Source organism: Centropristis striata, chromosome 14 (assembly GCF_030273125.1).
Source record: "Centropristis striata isolate RG_2023a ecotype Rhode Island chromosome 14, C.striata_1.0, whole genome shotgun sequence".
NCBI classification, from domain to species: domain Eukaryota; kingdom Metazoa; phylum Chordata; class Actinopteri; order Perciformes; family Serranidae; genus Centropristis; species Centropristis striata.
In genome coordinates, this window is record NC_081530.1 from 13,870,860 (window position 1) to 13,890,045 (window position 19,186).

Consider the following 19,186-nt stretch of genomic DNA (forward strand, 5'->3'; position numbering starts at 1 on the left):
ATAAATTTATACGCAGGTTTTTTCTATAAAAACCCTCATCTCTTACCGTCTCTTAACTCTTGCTGATCCTGAAGCAGCTTGCTGCTGTCATGAGGTGTCCCTTTCTCTTGTGCTGTTGATAACCTGGGCGGTCGCCTTAATGTTGGAGGGGGCCACAGTTTTTCATCCACACTACCACAGGGCCACATATAGGAGCGTGCACTTAACCAGATATGATGAAACTGACATTTTAAATATGTTTACAGAGCAGTAACTTAACATATTTCATGCTTAAACTCATGTATAACAGAATAAATATGAATACAAAGGGTTTGAAGCTAATTTAAAAAAAAAAAAAAACACTTACTGTGATTTCTTGTTTTTTCAGTGCAAGAACAGCAGACCAACATTAATTTCAAGAAGTAATTTTGTGCATTTTTACACTGCACTTTTAAGATTTCATGCTCAAATACATGTAGTTGTACTGAGGGCCACTTCAAGTGCCTCCAGTTGCCCATCCCTGTTATAGACCAATTACCTGTTTACCAACAATGATGACATGTTTTGTAGGTGGAGCCTATCTGGTGGCAGAAAGTGACAGTTAGCTGCTGGTCCTGAGTGAAAATAGAGGGAAACAGATGAGTTTCAGGGGTAATCATGTCTGACTGTGCCGTTGGATGTCAGAACAGGAATAGTAAAAAAAAATGTCCGCATTCTTATTGATTACTTTGTCAAAGACTCCCTGTGAAGCTAGATGGTTGCAAGCCATTAAAAAGACGGACTGGACCACTGAAATCATCTGAAATTCCTGTATTTACACACAACTCAACTTTTAAAAGCAGAACGGCTGCAACCTGTGATGATCAGCTACATTAAAGCAGGAACCTGATGTGAACAATCGCTCTAGTCCAGGGGTCTATACATACATATGTATATATGTATGTATATATATATGTATGTGTATATCTATATCTATATCTATATATATATATATATATATATATGTATATATATATACATACATACACATATCAATGTATATATGTGTATGTATATATATATATATATACATATATATATATATAATATATATATTATATAAATATATATATACTTCTCACAATAAGTTAGGGATATTGTTATTTACAGAGTGTTTTTCCTATTTGGTCTGAATTTTAATGAAATAAGTAATAGTTCCCTTTGATATTACTATTTATGAATGAGAAGAAGCACGATTTTCATTAGTGCAATATTTATTACCCCAACAATTTAAACAATGACAAAGATAGCCCCAAATAACCAAAATTGACAAAGTCAGTAGTGGGTGTTTCCACCATTTGCCGCAATGACAGCTTGACAGCGATGTCTCATGCTCCTGACTAGGCTCATGATATTGTTCTGAGGCAATGCCCTCCACTCCTCCACAAGTGCTACACGCAGTTCTGCCAGGTCAGGTGGGGGTGGGGTACGAGCATCCAGTCGCTGCTTCAGCTGGTCTCAGACGTGCTCTATGGGGTTCAGGTCAGGGGACATTGCTGGCCAAACCATATGAGGCACTCCGACTTCCTGAAGTCGAGCTGTGACAATTCTGGCACGATGTGGTGGAGCATTGTCATCCATGAACAGAAAGTTGGGGGTGTGCTGGTGGAATTGGGGGATGATGATGGGTTCTATGGTGTCTGAGGTAAGAACGTGCAGTGACTGAGCCTTCTACAATCACCAAATCTCTCCTGCGCTGACTGGTGATGCCTGCCCAGACTGTTGCACCTCCTCCACCAAAGCGAAATGGGCACGGCGGTGTCTTGGTGTCAGTGGAGTCAACTGCAATGGTCGTCTGGCATTCAAACCAAAGCGGTGGAGTCGGTTGTGAATGGTTTGTCTGGAAACCCTAGTACCCCTCACTTCTCGTAAACGGGCCTGCAGGTGTGTGGCAGTTGCAAAACGGTGTCTGAGAGCATATGCCCTTAGGTACTGGTCATCACTCGTGGGGCTCCACTCCTGGGTCTGTCACGAACACTGCCAGTAGTTCTGTGTCTTGCTGCAAGTCTGCTGATGACACTTTGAGACACACCGAGTTCACGAGCAACATCTGACTGCCTGCTACCGACCTGACGGCACGCTATGGCCAGGTGGTGCTGCTCATCCGTTAAGTGACGTCGTGTGTACATGGCTGCTTGAATGATGAACTGGGAATGACTTACTGACAATGCCAGCTTTTCATACCCCCAGAATGTTGACATTGAAAAAAGTTGTCTTTTTGTATTTTTTGGTATTGGCCCAATATGTAAGGCGCACTGTACACAGTGAGAACATAACGTGGAAAACACAAAATGAGCTGTGTCTATCACCCTAATACAATTGCCTCCCTATCCCTAAAATCACTGAAGTGACACAAACACCTTAAGTATGAAATCCACTGAGGACCTCACAATATCCCTAACTTATTGTGAGTAGTATATATATATATATATATATATATATATATATATATATATATCAGAGAATTTCAGCAGTCTGTTTAATGGCTTGCAACCATAAGCGTCTCTGTCCAATCAAAGATCATCTGTGCTGAGACCATGGGAACAAGTTACAAACCAGGTTAACATGTAGGAAAACATATTCAGATGGAAAGGGGAGGACAGAAAGTGATGGATTTCTGATAGAATGATCAACATTGCACGAGAGGTTTTTCATTAGTCACCTCCAAATTCACAATTAACCAATTAAAATGCCTTGATGAGTTAGTACTCCAGATTATACAACTGAAAGACTGCTGGTAATTAAAGAGGTACTCCTTCTGCATGAGCGCAAATATCAAAATAGTTGATTTTATTTATACTGTATTAAAGTTATAAACACATCAGGCAGTGGTTTTACACATCACCATACAGACATGGGAACCAGTCAATCTTGTGGATAATCTTCCAAAGCTAAATACAGTACAGTGATAATCATTTCTCCAGCCATTACACAGACAAATACAATCTGTCAATCAGTGGTTTTTCAACAAACCTAAGCTGACCATACCATGGCTTGGATGGCATTTAATTACAACTTCAGGGTGATCATCAGTAAAATGTCAGAATCAATGATGCTCATTTTCAGCTTGGCAACCTTGTTAGAACTTAAAGTTCAAGACAGTTAAATCATTTAAAAATAGCCTCATAACAATTTCATCCTTCACATTAACAATTTCCTTTTAGACACCAAGATCACATAACATCATTATTATATTATATAAGCTACTCTAATTGTAGCCCTGATTCAGGACTGTCTTATAACATATCACATCCTGCTGTTATTTACTGGAACTCAGACAAGTCAATGAAATTAAGTCTTCAGCTATTTGATTCCTTTGGTCTAGAAAGGCTGTATGTACATAAAATGTTTATTTTTGTCTCTTTTTGGAAGCCATATTGCAGCAATGTCTCCAATTAAAACAGTTTTTAGAACTCTGGAGATGGGTGAAAAAAAGAATCCTTCATTACTCGGCAAAAATCCTGTTTCTGGTTATTTTGCACCCCCAGTTTATACGTAGGTGTCCTACAATCTGGATTTTTTAAATTTGGAAGGATTTTCTGAGCCACTCAAAGTTCCAGGAGACAGCAGGACAGTGATATGGAGCTTGTTGGTCCTGGATCAGGGCTACTGTAAATGTCTTTGCTTCCATTTCCTTCATTGTGAATCATTTCTGAAGAAGCCTTTTATCTTTCATGTTAACCATGCGACTTCAAATAATAACGATCAGCACTCGATAGGACCTTTGTTTATCATCTACAACATTGTAGAAGATTTTCATGTTCCTTGCACAAAACTCTGCTTCTGATTAGTTTATAGACTTAAACAGTAACATGATTTGAAGAGTCCGATCCATTTAATCATTTTCTTTAAAAAAACAAAACAAAACAACAAAACCTTCAATGTAGAAAAAAGCCCAAGGTTTTTATACATAACACTGTTTTCTCCCAACTTCTACAGATGATCACTTGTGTTTGGCCTACAGTGTATTATAAATACCAATACTGAAACATTCCCCTTTCTGTTGACATTTCAAATGATTCTCTGCTACCAAATTCAGTTACAGCCGCTGCAAACATCTGAATGTGATGGTCAGTCTACATTTGGCCTGTTATTAACTGAAATAGAAAATACACAAAACAAAATGGGCCCAGAAAGCAAGGCACATTGCCATTAGCTGTTTTTGAAACAGTGTTTAAGGGTGGAATCTTCTTTTCCTAAAAGTTTTTGTGGCGGTTGAACTTGCTGACGCTGAACGAGCAAGCTTCCCTAACAAAGAGGACAGGGTCAACACTTGAACTCCCCGCTCCAACCATGTGCAGCGCCGTCTGTGCTGCTTTAATTCCTTCATTAACCATTGCGTCTGCTTATATTCTTTGGTCTGAGAGGGTGTTCCTCTGAGTAAGGCTTTCTCCCCTCCTCAACACCATTCACATTGTACAGTCAGGATCAGTCTCTCAGCTCCAGCTGACGTCATACTGCGTCCAGCCCTCTGGTGGAGCCAAGAATACCCTCCGACCCCGGTACAGGAAATTGACAACGCCCCTGTAACCTGTACGAGGAACTCCAGATTTCAAGTCGTCCATCACTCCCAGATTTCGAGCAAAGACTTTAAAACTGTCCCGGCTTGAGTACTGCACCCTGTACGGTCCAGGGCCTCTTAGGTTGCCCCCTTGTTGCAGGTCCTCAATCTTCACCTGTGGGGCACTGTAAACCTCTTTAATAAACTTTTCATCATACTTCTCTTTTAGCAAGTAAGACAAATCCTGTTTGGTAAAAGGCACAAATTCAGTGTTAAGCTTAATATAGCGAAGGTACTGGTCAAAGAATTGACCTAAACTGACGCCTTTCCGGCCAAAAGTGATAGTCCGGGAGACTTCGGGCCGGATGCAGGAGCGGTCTTTACGCTGCTCAGGTTGACGCATCCAGTCGTCCCAGAAAGCTGAGGGCCATTTGGGTTCCAGTTCATCCCACATCTCCTTCAGCAGCATCCAGCCCAGACCAGGAAAGAAGTCCGTTCTGTAGAGGAGCTCGGATTTGGATGGATCCACCAAGGCATCTCTTCCATTATCGTTCCATGCAGAAACACACCACAGTGTGGGGTCAGCACGCAGGATTGGGTACAGGGCTCGGAAATACTCAAAGAAGTCCGGGGCCACCTTAAATGACAGGAAGGAGATGCAGTCATGAGCTACTGCTTCTGATACAATTAGATCAAAAGAATCACTGACAGATCAGTTCACATAAATCAATTCAACAATCAAAAAATTAAAGATAAATGGCCAGATTGGTCAGAATGACATTACCTTGTTCATGCAGAAACCATAATAGACAGATCAAACTGCTCAAAACAAGGTCCATGGGTTATCCTGATATATTTATTGATGCTGTGAGCAACAAAAGCCAAGTGCCTAGTTCCATTATATAATATAAACATATTTTAACCCTTTTGGTGCAATACATATTTATATTTCAATAACACCTTATTCTCTATTGCAGGGGTCAGCAACCTTTACTAACAAAGAGCCATTGTTGGCCAAGTAAGAGAAAAATTGTCGGAATTGAGTCGCAAATCTTATTTTGAATGAAAAAAAATCGCCTACTAAGTACCAACATGACTAATTGGTCAAGATGAGCATTTATTAATATGATTTTGGAGGTGTAATTGAAAGTTAGCCTAGCTAGGGAAACTCAAAACTAGACTTGAAGTTGGCAAAATGTATAGGTTAAGGCTTTTTAAGCTTTTCAAAAGCTATGATGCACAATTAAGTTGACTAATACAGTCATGGAAAAAATGTGATAACCCTCTCCCCCTCTGTGTGTTGTGGCATGTTGTATTTGTCTTTTGTAGGAGGAGCCACAGGTCAGGCCAGTCCTCCAGTCTGTAGAGGCTGGAGAAGCAACCTGAATCCAGTCTGAATCACGGAGGCTATATAGAGGAGCTGAGGCCTCAGTTCTCTCTCTCTCTCCTACACAGCCACCACCTTGGTTTGTTTTAGTTGGTTTGGTCTAGTTTAGTTGGTTTAGTTTAGTTTGTTACTTTCAGTTTATACACCTGCACTTCACCACATTGCATGCATGCACACACCTCACCACTGATATACTGAGTCACATAATTAAGTTTCTTTGAGTTTTCAATTAAATAAACATTATTTTCTGATAACTTGAATACATGTGTGGTCTCCCTTGTTTTGTCATGATCTAGCCGGTTCATGACAGATATTAGATACCACTCTGGGCTTTTAACACTTTTTAAAAAATAGAACAGAAGGAAAATGTCTATTTAGTCAAGCTCCTAACAATTAATAGACATTGAAAATGTGACAAAGGGCCTCAACTAGAAAGTGTTTGAAAGAAAGCACACTGCTGGCTTTAACTTTTACCAGTGCAGTTTTCATAATAAGCTTATCTTTTTTAATGCAAATTGTAATTAAAAACGTAACTGTGACTATGGTTGTTAAATAAATCAAGTGGAGTAAAACGATAAATATTTGCTCTCTGAAATGTTATCAATTAGTCTTATAAAATGGCTTAAAATGGAATTATTCAAATAAAACTTGTACTTAGTACTTTACACCAATGCAACATGTGCAAAGCTGAACATCCTTCATCTTTAATTTGTCATGTCATTTCAGAGCAGAAACTCTTTTTAAAATACAATTCTATGGGGAATAGGGCTTTTAGACATTAGACCGTGTCATTGCAACATTTCTGTTTCAAATCCAGCTAAGGAACTTTGTTGCATGTCATCCCCATCTCTCTCCCCCCACATTTCCTGTCATTTTCTGCTGTTGGCTACTCAAAAGTAGCACGTAACACACTACAATGATCACATTTTGTGCATCTGAACAATTGTTGGCTGCCTATAATACGTCTGTATGATGCTTCCCTGGTGGGTCCAGCAGAGTTGAAAAGGATATATCAACATTAAGTCTGTCAACTTAAAGGAACAAAGAGGGAAAGTTGGTGCCTGAGTTGTCAGCAATAAAAAGAGGAAGCCAGTGGAGAACAGTTACAACCTGGATTTAGTAATTGCTGATTTACAGTTTCTCCTTCAAACTGCAGTTGGAAGGAGGAGTTTTACTGATCTCAACAGCTGTCCACTCAGAATGACTGATGTTCTTTGCTCTCTCCCCCAAATATCAGTCATAGTTTCTGCTTCGATCCAAAACACACAGAGTTCTTAATACTTAAATGCTGTGCACCTACTCTTACTTGAAACCAGCCTGGGTTTTGTGACAACACACTAAATGGATACTTGTATAACCTGATAATGTAATAAATTCCCGATAATGTAATAACCCCGATAATGTAATAAAAATCTGCACGAGTCCATTGAAAATATAAAACCTGATATTGTAATAACTTCCCCATAATGTAATAAAGTGCATTTCCCAATAATGGAATACACTTTTTTTTTTTTTTTTTAAACCAATAATGTAATAAAGTACAACATTAATGGGAGGTTATTACATTATCAGTCCTGATAATGTTATAATTCCCCAATATTGTAATATTTTTATTTTTTTTTAAAGATATTTTTTGGGCATTTGTAGCTTTTATTGAGAGTACAGAGAGTGAAAGGGGGAGACAGAGTGGAAGACATGCGGGAAAGGGCGCCGAGCTGGATTCGAACCCGGGCCGCCCGCTCACGAGGACTGGGCCTCTGTGGTACGCGCTCTACCAGGTGCGCCACCGGGAACGCCCCATATTGTAATAATTTAACAGCAGACACTTTCATGTGGTGATACTGTGTAGAGACAAAAGAGCTCTAGCGCCACCAACAGGTCAAAGTTGAATGTTTATTAACTTTTGACCCGTTCATCTGTTTTTCACAAACGAGGTATCCATGACACACAAATGCATTCAACAGCGTCTTGAAATTTAAAGGTGCTTGGTGTTATACTTCATTGCATTATTGGTAAAAAAGTGTATTACATTATCGGGAATTTATTACATTATCAGGTTCTACAATACTGGTTAGAATGCAAAGTTATTACCAATAAGCTGCTCCGCAAATCGTGAGAAGTCTGCTTTCAGTGAATACTTGAGACATGTGGAACCAGTGGGACAAGCTCTAGTCCTCATTAACCCACATTTGAATAGAAGCCACATGTAATTACACTTTTACCATGGAAAGGCTATCAAAACCGCCAGACCTACCAGTGGGAGCATAATTACAAACTCATGTGTCTACAGGCACTGTTTGTACCCTTAGAGTTTCACCTTATTGTTTCAATTCTGCTGGAAATCCCAACAATCTCATCAACAATGCCTTCAGTGGACATCATGTGCCCAAAGGAATGCACGTTTAATAAGCCATATTCCCATTTGATGGAATAGTGCAGCCATAAAACCATGGGGTATTGCTTCAGTTTTTCACTCAATGCAAAACATCATACAGCTGCAAAGAACAATGAACAGGACAAACAGAAGGAAAACATGATCCTGTCAGTATGTAGATGCAAATGTTTTTGTAAAGTTTTTTTTAACCAAATGTGAATAAATCACACATCAATTAAAAAAATTCAAACCCATCTACCTCTATGAGCCTATCCACACCCAAACCCAAAACATTCATATTCCGCAGTGCAGGTCTTTCCCCCAGCTGCAAATGTTGCATATTTCCTATTCCTATAACAGCCAACCAATAAAATAAGTACTTTTGCTCATGTGATCAACAGACTTTTTTCTCGACTTTGCATGCCAATGTCATAATTCTGTTTATACCCTCAAGAGAAAATATGGATTGGATATGGATACTGATTGACTGCTGTATTCATAATCTTTATTTTTGTCAAAAAGGACAAATGGATCAAACATGAAGACAACATCTGGGGAAGTTTAGCAGTAGAACTTGCTTGTGATGGTGAGTAGCCTGAAACTGAGGGGTAAACATATGCAATGTTTAGAGAACCATTTATTTCCAAGTGAAAGGTCTCCTATAAAACCTGATAGTCGGCTGGAATTTCTTGGATCCAGCAAATGTTTCCTATGAACTTCTATGAATGAAATGTTATGTATAGACTTAGCAAATAAGATTAAGCTTGGCCGTTCAGAGTTACATGTTGGGCAGTTGGTCATTAGCATAATGACTTAATTGACAAAAACTGGAAACAAACATTATTTTACTTCTAGTTAACTTATTAAAGGTGATTCAAGAGTCTAAGTTCATGTTTGTGGTGTCCAGCCATTCATCCATTACCATGGTGCAGTCATGCAACCTTTTCTCATTGGGTGATTCTCATGAACATGGTACAGCTCATTGCAAAAATCCAAGAGCTTTGAATACATATTTTCTTTGACCCTTAATAACATATACAATCTAAAATCACTGTTTAATATGAATTTATAATCTATTTAAAAAAATGTAAGGTAATTTCTGACATTTTTAGAGACACTGGCCTCATTTATCAAATGAGTGTAGAAACCAGCGTGTATATTTCGTCTTACGACAGGGTTCACGTGGGATTTATCAAACGATCGTATCTCTCCAATCACAGCGTAAAAAAGATCGGCTGTTGATAAATGTGGCGGCTCGAAACAAGCGTCATTTAAATGTCACAACCTAATATATACCCGATTCAGAAGGCTCGCCTTCAGAGTTTACGACACCGAAGGACGCAATACGGAGGAGGATTTTTTCCCACTAAAGCCAGCTTTATTAGCAATGTGCACAGTTACAAATAACAAGAGCGCAATACCCATTTTACAGAAATACGCAGCAACGGAGGTTTATGAAATAAAAGTAATTATACTCAAACAAGTTCACTGAATATTTTACATTCAGAGCAGACGTTTTCAAACGTTTTCACAGCTTTTTGGTTGAAGGAGGTAAACAATGTTTTAAAGTAGGTTTTAATTAAAAAAGAAGAGGAATTTCTCAGAGTCAGAAAGTGAAACGCTGACGTCCAACAGCTGCAACACAACAAACTAGTTTTGTTCGGCAGCATAAAAAGTGAAAAAGGAGGAAATCAGTGGTGATGTCAGCAGAGTAGCAGTGGAGCATTAAACTCCCGGCGAGGTTTGAGTAATTCATTTATACATTGTGATATAATCGATATAATATTGAGATATATTTTTCACCTCTTTACATTTACACACGAATGCATTCAACAGCTTCTTGAACTCTAAAGGTGCTTGATGTTATACTTTATTACATTATTGGTAAAGTGTATTACATTATTGGGAAGTTATTACATAATCAGGTTTTATTACATTTTCAATGGACTCAAGAGCAGATTTTTATTACATTATCGGGAATTTATTACATTACCAGGTTCTACACACGTTACAGTGGGTTTATTTTTTTTTACTTTGCAGAGAGCCAACCTAGCTGTTTGCAGTTCGTCTTCATGCTAGGCTGGCCACATCCTGACTCCAGTTTGTACTTGTCAAATGTATTATCTCTGCCAGTTGTAAGCCTGGAGGGAATCATGCATTTCCCTGTGTGTCAGTGTGTAACTCTGTCTGCATAAAATAATCAATACTGCTGTGTACCAATTGTGGAACTCCATCAAAAATGTAATTCTGGATTAATACAAGTGAAAATGAGTAGTAGTTAATGTTCCAGCTGATAAACTTAAATAAATATGCATTCTTTTCTGAATGTGATACCTCCAACATGTTCTGAAAAGGTTAAGACAGGGACATGTTTAAGACTGTGTTAAATCACCTTTTCTTTTCACAACACTCAAAAAGTTTTTTGGGAACCAAGGACACTAATTGTTGAAGTTCTGAAAACAAAACCATTTCCCACTGTTGTTTGATATACAACGTTAGTTGCTCAACAGTCTGGGGTCTCCATCAAGAATGACAATGCCTATTGAAATGTTTTGTAATGTTATGAGACTGAAGCAGAAATGTGAGAGCACTCACCTCGAGGTCATCCTCCACTATGACCACAGTAGACTGGGAGAAAGTGTTAAACACTTGGTTGAGTGCCCAGTGGTAATGTCGGGCAATTTTGTAGTAACCCTGGAACTTCCTGTGCTCTGGCCGTACTCTGATGTCTGACAGGTCTGGTTGGCTTATGTGCGTCACTTGATCTCCATATGAAGCAATAACGCGAGCTGTCTCGCTGTGGCCACAGTCCTGGCTGACAATGATTGGAAACAGTTGTGGAGAAGGGCGGTACTGTATCAGTCTGTCCAGACTACGTTTAACTGTTACTCTATCACAAGCGATCACAAGAACGGGAATGACAACTTCTGGGCTGGCAGCAGAAGTCGGCAATCGATTGTCCTCCACTTTTTCTTCCTTTATTTCAATGGCCTGGTGCTGTTCTAATTTGGGGTCTGAAGTTACTGTATGAACAGGCTTCTGTGAATGTTTTACTTGAGTTTGGTCTCCATCATCCACTCTGTCTTTTGGAGGAAGTGGAGGTTTCAGTGCTTGGTGGACAACCTCTTGTTTGATTTCTTTTGTATCCTCCGTTTCTCTTTTTCCAACATCTTTTTGCCGAGCCCACACTGCCCTGTGACTTTCAATCTGCTTCAATAGCTTTTTCTGGGTCTCAAGCTGAATTTCAACCTCCTCTGCCAGCTTGATTACCTCCTTGGCTAGGTTGATCTGGCCTCCTTTCCCTCTGCCCTTGCCCCACTCCTCCTTTCCTCCTGGTTCGGCTCCACCACCTTCTCCTAGGCGACCGATAGGAGGACGACCCCAAAGATATAGTAGAAGCAAAGCATTCCAAGCGACAAACAGGAAAGCACCGCATAGTATAAGAGAGCCTTTTTTGCGAACCATGGCCCAATGACACTAGAAAGGGATAGGGTTGTGGAAAAGGCTGCAGGTAGGGAACAAGTGTTGGAATCAGAGTGGGAATCCTACAGACTGAGGTGGAAACCTCAGATGGGCAGGGAGTTTATATCCAATCACATTGTAATTCTGTCAAATTTGAGTCATCCCGTCTTTTGGTCAGGAGGGTGTCAAGAGGGCAATTGTACAATTTATAATTGATTCACATGTTCCTTCAGTGGAATGCATGCATTCCTTATAATCCCATACAGACAGGGAAATGAGTTGAGACAGGACACACAACGTCGAAACAAGGGGAGGTTGCAATAGTACAGATGAAAATAAAAAAGGGTAGAGTGGGGTCACTTTGGGTTGAGGGAATGAGACTCCTTGGAAATTACCCTTCAGCCATCATCCTGAAAACAGAGCAGGAGAACAAATGGTCAGCAGAATGAAAATGCAGCTCATTCACACTTTAACCCATTTAGGCCTAAAACGCCTTGAAAAAAGCCTGTAAAACCTCTGTAGCAGATAGAAATGAAATTCAAAAAGTATCAGAGAGCTTATACCTGTGGCTTTCATGAGAAGTTGAGTTTATTTGTCCAAACCTTCAATAAAGTTTTTCAAAAAACTCAACGTGTTGCATTGCGACACTCCTACATGTATTCTGATGCTTTTCATTGGCCAAGAGACCAACCATAGGTGGAAAAAACTACAAATACTACAAAACGACGTATCTGCTCTCCCAGCTTTAATGGTAGAATAACACAACAGCGCCCCCGGTTTTAATGGTAGAAATGCGGTAATGCTTTCCCGGCCTAAATGAAAAGTCTCTTTAACATGTGCACTATACATCTCTGTAAAAAATGTTTACCACTTTCTTATATATTACTCTGGTTTAAGTCTCAGACTGACCCACCCTTTTCTCAAGGAAAATACTTTAAAAAATAATAAAGTTCTAGTCTAAACATATTAAAACAGTCCTTTATAGTCTATACATGTTTGTGTCTTAGGTATTTTATTAAAAAGTCAACTTGTGTAATTAAATTGTTGACCTGCCTTGGAATTAGATATAGGGAGCCCTTTGCAATTTATTGTTTTTGAGGCTTTTCCATGGTTCAAACCAGCAAGTCAGAGAAAAGTCACCTTCTAAGTAAACTTTGGCTTGCAATACATCTGCCAATCCTGGCTTTATATCATTGTGAAATGAACGGTTATTGCTTCCTGGGTCATCTGGGAAATTGTGATGGTCGTTTTTCAATTGTTTGGCATTTTAGAACAAAAATTATTTTTAAACATATATGGCTCTGATCACAAAATGTTTCACGGCCCTTGATGTTAAGTGCAGAAGAAGATGAACATGGCTGGATATTGATTAATCTGGTAACAACCAAAACTTGTTCGGCTGTCAATTTTAGACTGTATCCTATTTGGGCAAACTTCTTGTGTCGCCTCTTGTGTTTTGGCAACATTTGACATAGGGCTGCACGATTATGGCCAAAATGATAATCACGATTATTTTGATCAATATTGTAATCACAATTATTCATCATGTTAGGGAAAACATCTGTATTTTTATTGCAGGAGGACTGTGCCGCTTGGACTTGTTTTCACTCTTCTATGGTTCTAAGAGTAAAAAGGAGTTCCCAATAACACCAGAAAAAGTCACTGGATTTGTCGCCAGTCGCTTTTTTGAAAAATAGTCGCTAAGGGGGTCTGAAAAGTCACTAAATATAGCAAGAAAGTTGCTAAGTTGGCAACACTGCTTCGCCGGCTTTTACAAATGGCGCGTGTTGTTGTGGCGTCGAGTACTATGGCACATCCTGCTTAGCGTTCTATCCAATCAGCAACCAGGCTTTTTTCAGGGGAGAAAAACGGTGGTTGGTGGACTACTGGTGTGGACTACTGGTGCAGAAAGTGCTTGATTAGATATGCAGGAGAGCTGCATTTTAAAATGTAAATATCGCCCACGATCAGGTTAATTGAATCGTGCTGGCCAAAATCATGATCACGATTAAAATTTGAATAATTGTGCAGCCCTAATTTGTCGTTTCAGTATTTTCTTCTTTCACTTAATAAAAGGGGTTCTTGTAGATTTTAACTTTCCTCAAACTAAAGTATAGAAAAACAAGTACCTTTCTTTAAGGTACCAAAACCTACATATCACACTAGTATCAGTAAATTTCAACCAATACTATTTGATTCACTCCTTTTTTATTTACTAAAGGCAAAAATTAGAGATGACCTATCCCGTCTACGATGTACTTGGATGGAAAAAAAATGACTCATAGCAGAATCAGAATTCAAGTCAGTAAGTTTTAACAAGCATGTGGAATATCTAGAAATCTTTGAATCAGCACTACATATCCAGATGGCAAATTGGATATTGACAACATGTGGTTGTAAAAGACCTAATAACTATATTTTGTACTGAATCCTTAAACTGCAAGATTTTAACAGAATGCCAAGCATTGTCTGGTTGCAGGCAGATTCTCCAGCCCAAAGGCTGGTCTAAAAAAACAAAAATCAGTCTGACATGAAGCCAAACACTCAGGACCGGAACATCTAATTTTACCACTAGGTGTCACACTTAACTCAGCTGCCACTCTCATTTTCGTTTCAAAAATCAAAAACATTAAAATTGAAATACAAGGGGTTTTTCTTTATCATGGTCAGAGGGGGATGCACTATATTTAAAGGAATTATTTGATTTTCGTTTTCTAGTTACAATACCAAAAAAATAAATCGAAACATCGCCATGCAAGCAGAATCCGTGTATCATTCGTTCTTTCCATTTTTAATTGGCAATCAAAAATCAAATAATGAAAAATTGACTGGTTATTTTGTTATTTGTTTTTTTATTATAACACCGTAAACGAGCTTGTTTTTCATATTTCAATATTAGGCTCAAATTAAAAATATGAAATGGAAAAACGGGGAATGAATTTCATTTTAGTATTTAATTGGTCGTGTTCACGTGACCTGGAAGTTTGTGATGTAATATTTTACTGTACAGTCTATATCCAAAGGCGTTTTATTTATTTTTAAAAATCCACAGTGAACAGTTCTGTGAATATCATGCAATTAATCTTATTTCCATATTTATCTGGTATTTGGGCCTGAAAACTGAAAACGCGACAGAACAAATACATTTTCCGCACAACGAAAATGATTAACTTCATCTCCTCTCTGAGGGTAAGAGTTTTTTATTGAAAAAAGTGAGAAAGAATAACAGTAGTGTTTATCCTTCATGTCAGCTCGCTTGAAGCAGTTTCAATTAATTTACCATAAATATCACAATACGGGTATCTACATTATATAGTGACGGCTGGTTTGACTACGGAGAAGAGAATGACGGCACACTGGACCGCAGTCAAACTTCCGGGTCATGTAAACCCGAAAATCAAAATCAAATTCAGTCCTGGTGCTTGTTTTTCCATTTCCTATTTTGGATCGGAGCCTAATATTGAAATATAAAAAGAACAAACAGTGTTAGTTTTTTGTGTTATAATAAAAAACAAATAACAAAACAACCAGTCAATTTTACATTATTTGATTTGATTGCCAATTACAATTTGATTAATTGTGCAGCCCTAATTTGACGTCTCAAAATCTGATCAGCTACCTGAAATACTAGATACCACGAGTGAGAAAATGTATGTTTGTTTGTTTCAGCTGAACAAACCTTTCATTTAGTGTCTTACTATATGTGAGATTGTGTTGTCCAAAGTACATTTCTAGTACCATTTTAGAAATGCTAACACAGACCTCACCAGTCAAAGAAAAATTACTATACTGTTGGTTTTTTGTTGTACACTGGTGAAGGAATAAGAAGAATGAGTGAGTGGAGGATGGCTGTCACACTGGCTCCTCTACAGGAGCTTCTTAGCATTAGAAAAGCCTAAACCAATTACTGCTGATAAATATAGGCGTGCAATAATCTACAAGGAACAAACACTTGTTAGTAATGGATCTTTGGCTGGGATTTACTGCTCTGCAAGCTGTTAACATGTCAGACCTGTTTACGTGCATCAGGTCAAAAACAAACCGTTTTCTTCCCAAAAGCAATAACAACCCTGAACTCTCATATGCACTGATTTTCATATGGACTTTATTACTGTGCAATATTTCTTTTTTAAATATACTATACATGGCAATGTGCAATAATTTGTCCTTCAACGTGCAATATATTTATGAACACTGGCAAATTTAATTGAAGACTGTGCACCTTACCTCCCTTTCTTGCCTGTTTACATTATCAAATATATTTTCTTTATATTTCCTTGCCTATGTATGTTTATGTTTATATTGTATATTTTTATATTTTATATATTTTATTTATTGTCACACTGCTCTTTGGAGCCAGCTTCCAAATGTCATTGTACATGTGTATAGTGACAAAGGCATTCTATTATCTCCATATTACCCTCCAAAGAACTCCTCCTAACATTTTTGAGAATAGTTTGTAGAGCAGTCACATGTTTGAGGAGTGACACACGGATGTGGTTTAGGGTCATGGTACGGAGTTCCTGCAGATCCAAAAGGAATCCAAATCTAACACACTACAGAAGACTGGACAGGAACTTTCTACAGTTATATATGTGAACTCCTTTAATCAGGCACAAATATTGATTTACAAGATGATCAATTACATGTACTTTGTATTACGTGGTCCTTACACCACAATATTTTTTTAAATAAATCAAACTGTAACCTTCATGAAGGTTACAATGTTCAGTTTTTGTGCTATTGATGATGGTAGGATTAAAAACAGAAACACTTCTTTGGGTGATGCAATAAAGTTGAAAAGCAACACAAACGTCATCCTCAAATGACCACCAAGTTGAGAATAACAACCCTTAAATAGTTTCAACAAAAACTAAACATTCACAAAGGAAAGGTTGATTACAGGACTACTGTATTACACTGCATTAGCTTTTTCGAAGTGTACCAAATAAATATAGATTTTACTACTGTGTTAGGAAAGACCTGATCGACTCAAATTACTTAACTGATCATCTTGACAAAGAAAGAAGCACCATGGATACTCCAAAGCAGTCTGGCAATCTAAAATATTTTTTTCCCTTTGAAAACACAAAAGCAGTACATAGTATCTTGGAGCAACAGTGGATCAACTGAAGTAGAAAAGTAAAAATATGAGGGGAAGGAAAAGATGCAGATGCAGTCAAGAGTACTTTTCGTCCTTTAAGTAAGCAGAGAAGTGTCAGGGACATCATTTATTTTTATTTAACCAGGAAATATCCCATTGAGATTAAGAACCTCTATTTCAAGGGAGCCCTGGCCAAGAGGCCGCAAACGTAACCAAAAGTACAGTTACATATTTACATAAGACACAGACCTTAAACACGTTATGAGAAACAAGTGCATATTGTGGAATTGGCCTCAATAACTCTCAGTTTGGATTTAGAAGTGCTCAAAGAAACTAAGTCAGTTAGTTTCCAATCTTTCTGTAGCATATTCCAGCATAAGGTGCAGAGTAAACAAATGCCCTTTTACCCAACTCCGTATGAGCAGAAGGAACAGAAAGCAACAATTGATCTTGTGAACGAAGAGAATAAGATCCAGCATTTCTCACAGTAATTAAGGTGCAAATGTATGAAATTGCCTTATAAAGTAAAGTATAGCAATGACTAGCCCTTGGAGTGGCCAGAGCAGGCCATCCTACCCCAGAGTACAATTCACAATGGTGAGTGGACATCTTACAGTTAGTAATGAAGCTCAAAGAAGCATGACAAACACTATCAATCATTCTAAGACATTGAGCAGCAGCATTCATGTACAAAAGAAAATCATGTCTAAAGAAATTATGCACCAAATAAGTAGTGATCTTCTTAAGGAAGATAAAGTGTGAGACTAAGCGTACCTGAACTGGGAGCAGCCTACAGATCTGTCAAGCCTTCCTTTGAACTGTGGGAAGTTAAGCTTTGCAGACTGAACGGAGAGGGAGGATGGCCAGAGGGAGGGAACTGTTGCTCTTCTCACAAATTGTACAAGCTGAAACTCTATTCTTCTTGAACCCCTCCTCCTTCCGTCAGACAACGTGGAGCTGACTGGTAGGATCATAGAGGAGCCTGTGGCCGCCAGGCACCTACTGGGGCATGGGACAGTGTACCATCCGGCTAATGCTTCACAATGTGGAAAGACAATGCCAGGCCAGGCCTCCGAGATTGCTAACAATAAATATTATTAACTTCCAGCTGATACAAGTGTCTTTATTGCAAACAGCAGGTCACAGGAGGTGCAGCTGTGTTTCTGCTGAGATGAAGCTCAGTTGAACATATGATATCAATGAATTTAAAGCTACCATCAAGTCTGTGGTGATAGAAACATGTGCTTGTTTTTCTTAATAAGGCTCATTATATTTTATAAAGTTTTATTGTAAACGCTAATTTTTTGACACTTTTGGCTAAAATAAATAAATATTCTTCCTAAAGCTATTAAGCCATCTGACACTAAACTATCGGCTAGTTGCACCTCAGTAAAATCTAAATTAAAAAGACAGTTTGCAGAATCAAACCATGAAATTGTAGCCATTTGGATTAAGTGTTTAGGAATAATTGGTCAACACTGAGCAGTTTTTGCTCTCCCTCTGTACAAAGTGGGGATTTCAGATAATTTATGGTGCTAAATAGTGCTGAGGCAAAGCCGCCGATTTGTTTCTGAGCATCAGGACATGAAGTGTGTCTTAATAGCAAGCTAACGTTATGCTGACATGCTGTTAGTTAGCTAGCTCACTGGCTAACGCCGAGCAGCTGCACTAAATGTTTGGTTTTTCCCTCAGGAACAGCTGAAGCCTGAAGTATCACTCACCTCTCACATGTCGTAGTGAACCAGTCGGTACGGCTTGCACCGTCAAAGGAAACAAAGCTGACATCGAGCTGCAGTCCTGACAGCCGGCTAGCTGACCAGCTAGCTAACAGTTGCTAGTGTTCCCTTCACATCCACAGCTCATCTCTGTTGCTCCTCAACAGCTCCAGCGTGTCCTGAACCTCCTCTTCTGGCTCCCATTAGAGCTCTCCTCCTCTATAAACACCAAGAGCTGCTAGTGTTAGCAGGCTACAGGCTCAGCTCTGCTACAGACGTTACACCGCCACCGGCTCACTGTCCACGGTTACATTTTGTAATTTCCTCCGCCCTCATCCACTTTCTCTGCTCCACCTGCTCTACCACAGGCTGCCTCTAATTCTGGATGATGACGACATTTTTCAATTGACTACTCAAAACTACACTTCCGGATTATTGACTCTTCTAGTATTGAGTTGAACCTACACGAGCCAGGTCATAGCCCTCATATTTCACTTTTCTATCCTTAAAAACCTAAACCTGCAAACATCCTCCTTTAAATGCCCCTTTCTATTATATTTATTTATTACTATTATTGTTTTGTTTGTATGTATGTATATATATATATATATATATATATATATAT

At 38.7% G+C, this 19,186-nt stretch overlaps 1 protein-coding gene across 1 annotated transcript; it reads right to left on the reverse strand.

The window, feature by feature from the left end:
- Positions 1 to 2,530: 2,530 nt before the first annotated feature.
- Positions 2,531 to 18,905, reverse strand: mgat1b (alpha-1,3-mannosyl-glycoprotein 2-beta-N-acetylglucosaminyltransferase b). The gene is made up of 3 exons (XM_059349641.1): positions 18,568 to 18,905; positions 10,876 to 12,152; positions 2,531 to 5,156 (listed from the first exon to the last, which is right to left on the reverse strand). Exons 2-3 carry the CDS (start codon positions 11,743 to 11,745, stop codon positions 4,455 to 4,457), a joined length of 1,572 nt encoding a protein of 523 aa, XP_059205624.1. The 5' UTR covers positions 11,746 to 12,152; positions 18,568 to 18,905; the 3' UTR covers positions 2,531 to 4,454.
- Between the last annotated feature and the right edge of the window lie 281 nt (positions 18,906 to 19,186).

What these genes read in the sequence shown, in the direction of transcription:
- mgat1b (XM_059349641.1), bottom strand. Translation starts at nt 11,745, where the DNA reads ATGGTTCGCAAAAAAGGCTCTCTTATACTATGCGGTGCTTTCCTGTTT. An exon ending in TAGTGGAGGATGACCTCGAG is followed by an intron (nt 5,157 to 10,875) that starts GTGAGTGCTCTC and finishes CTGTCATTTAAG; the next exon opens with GTGGCCCCGGACTTCTTTGA.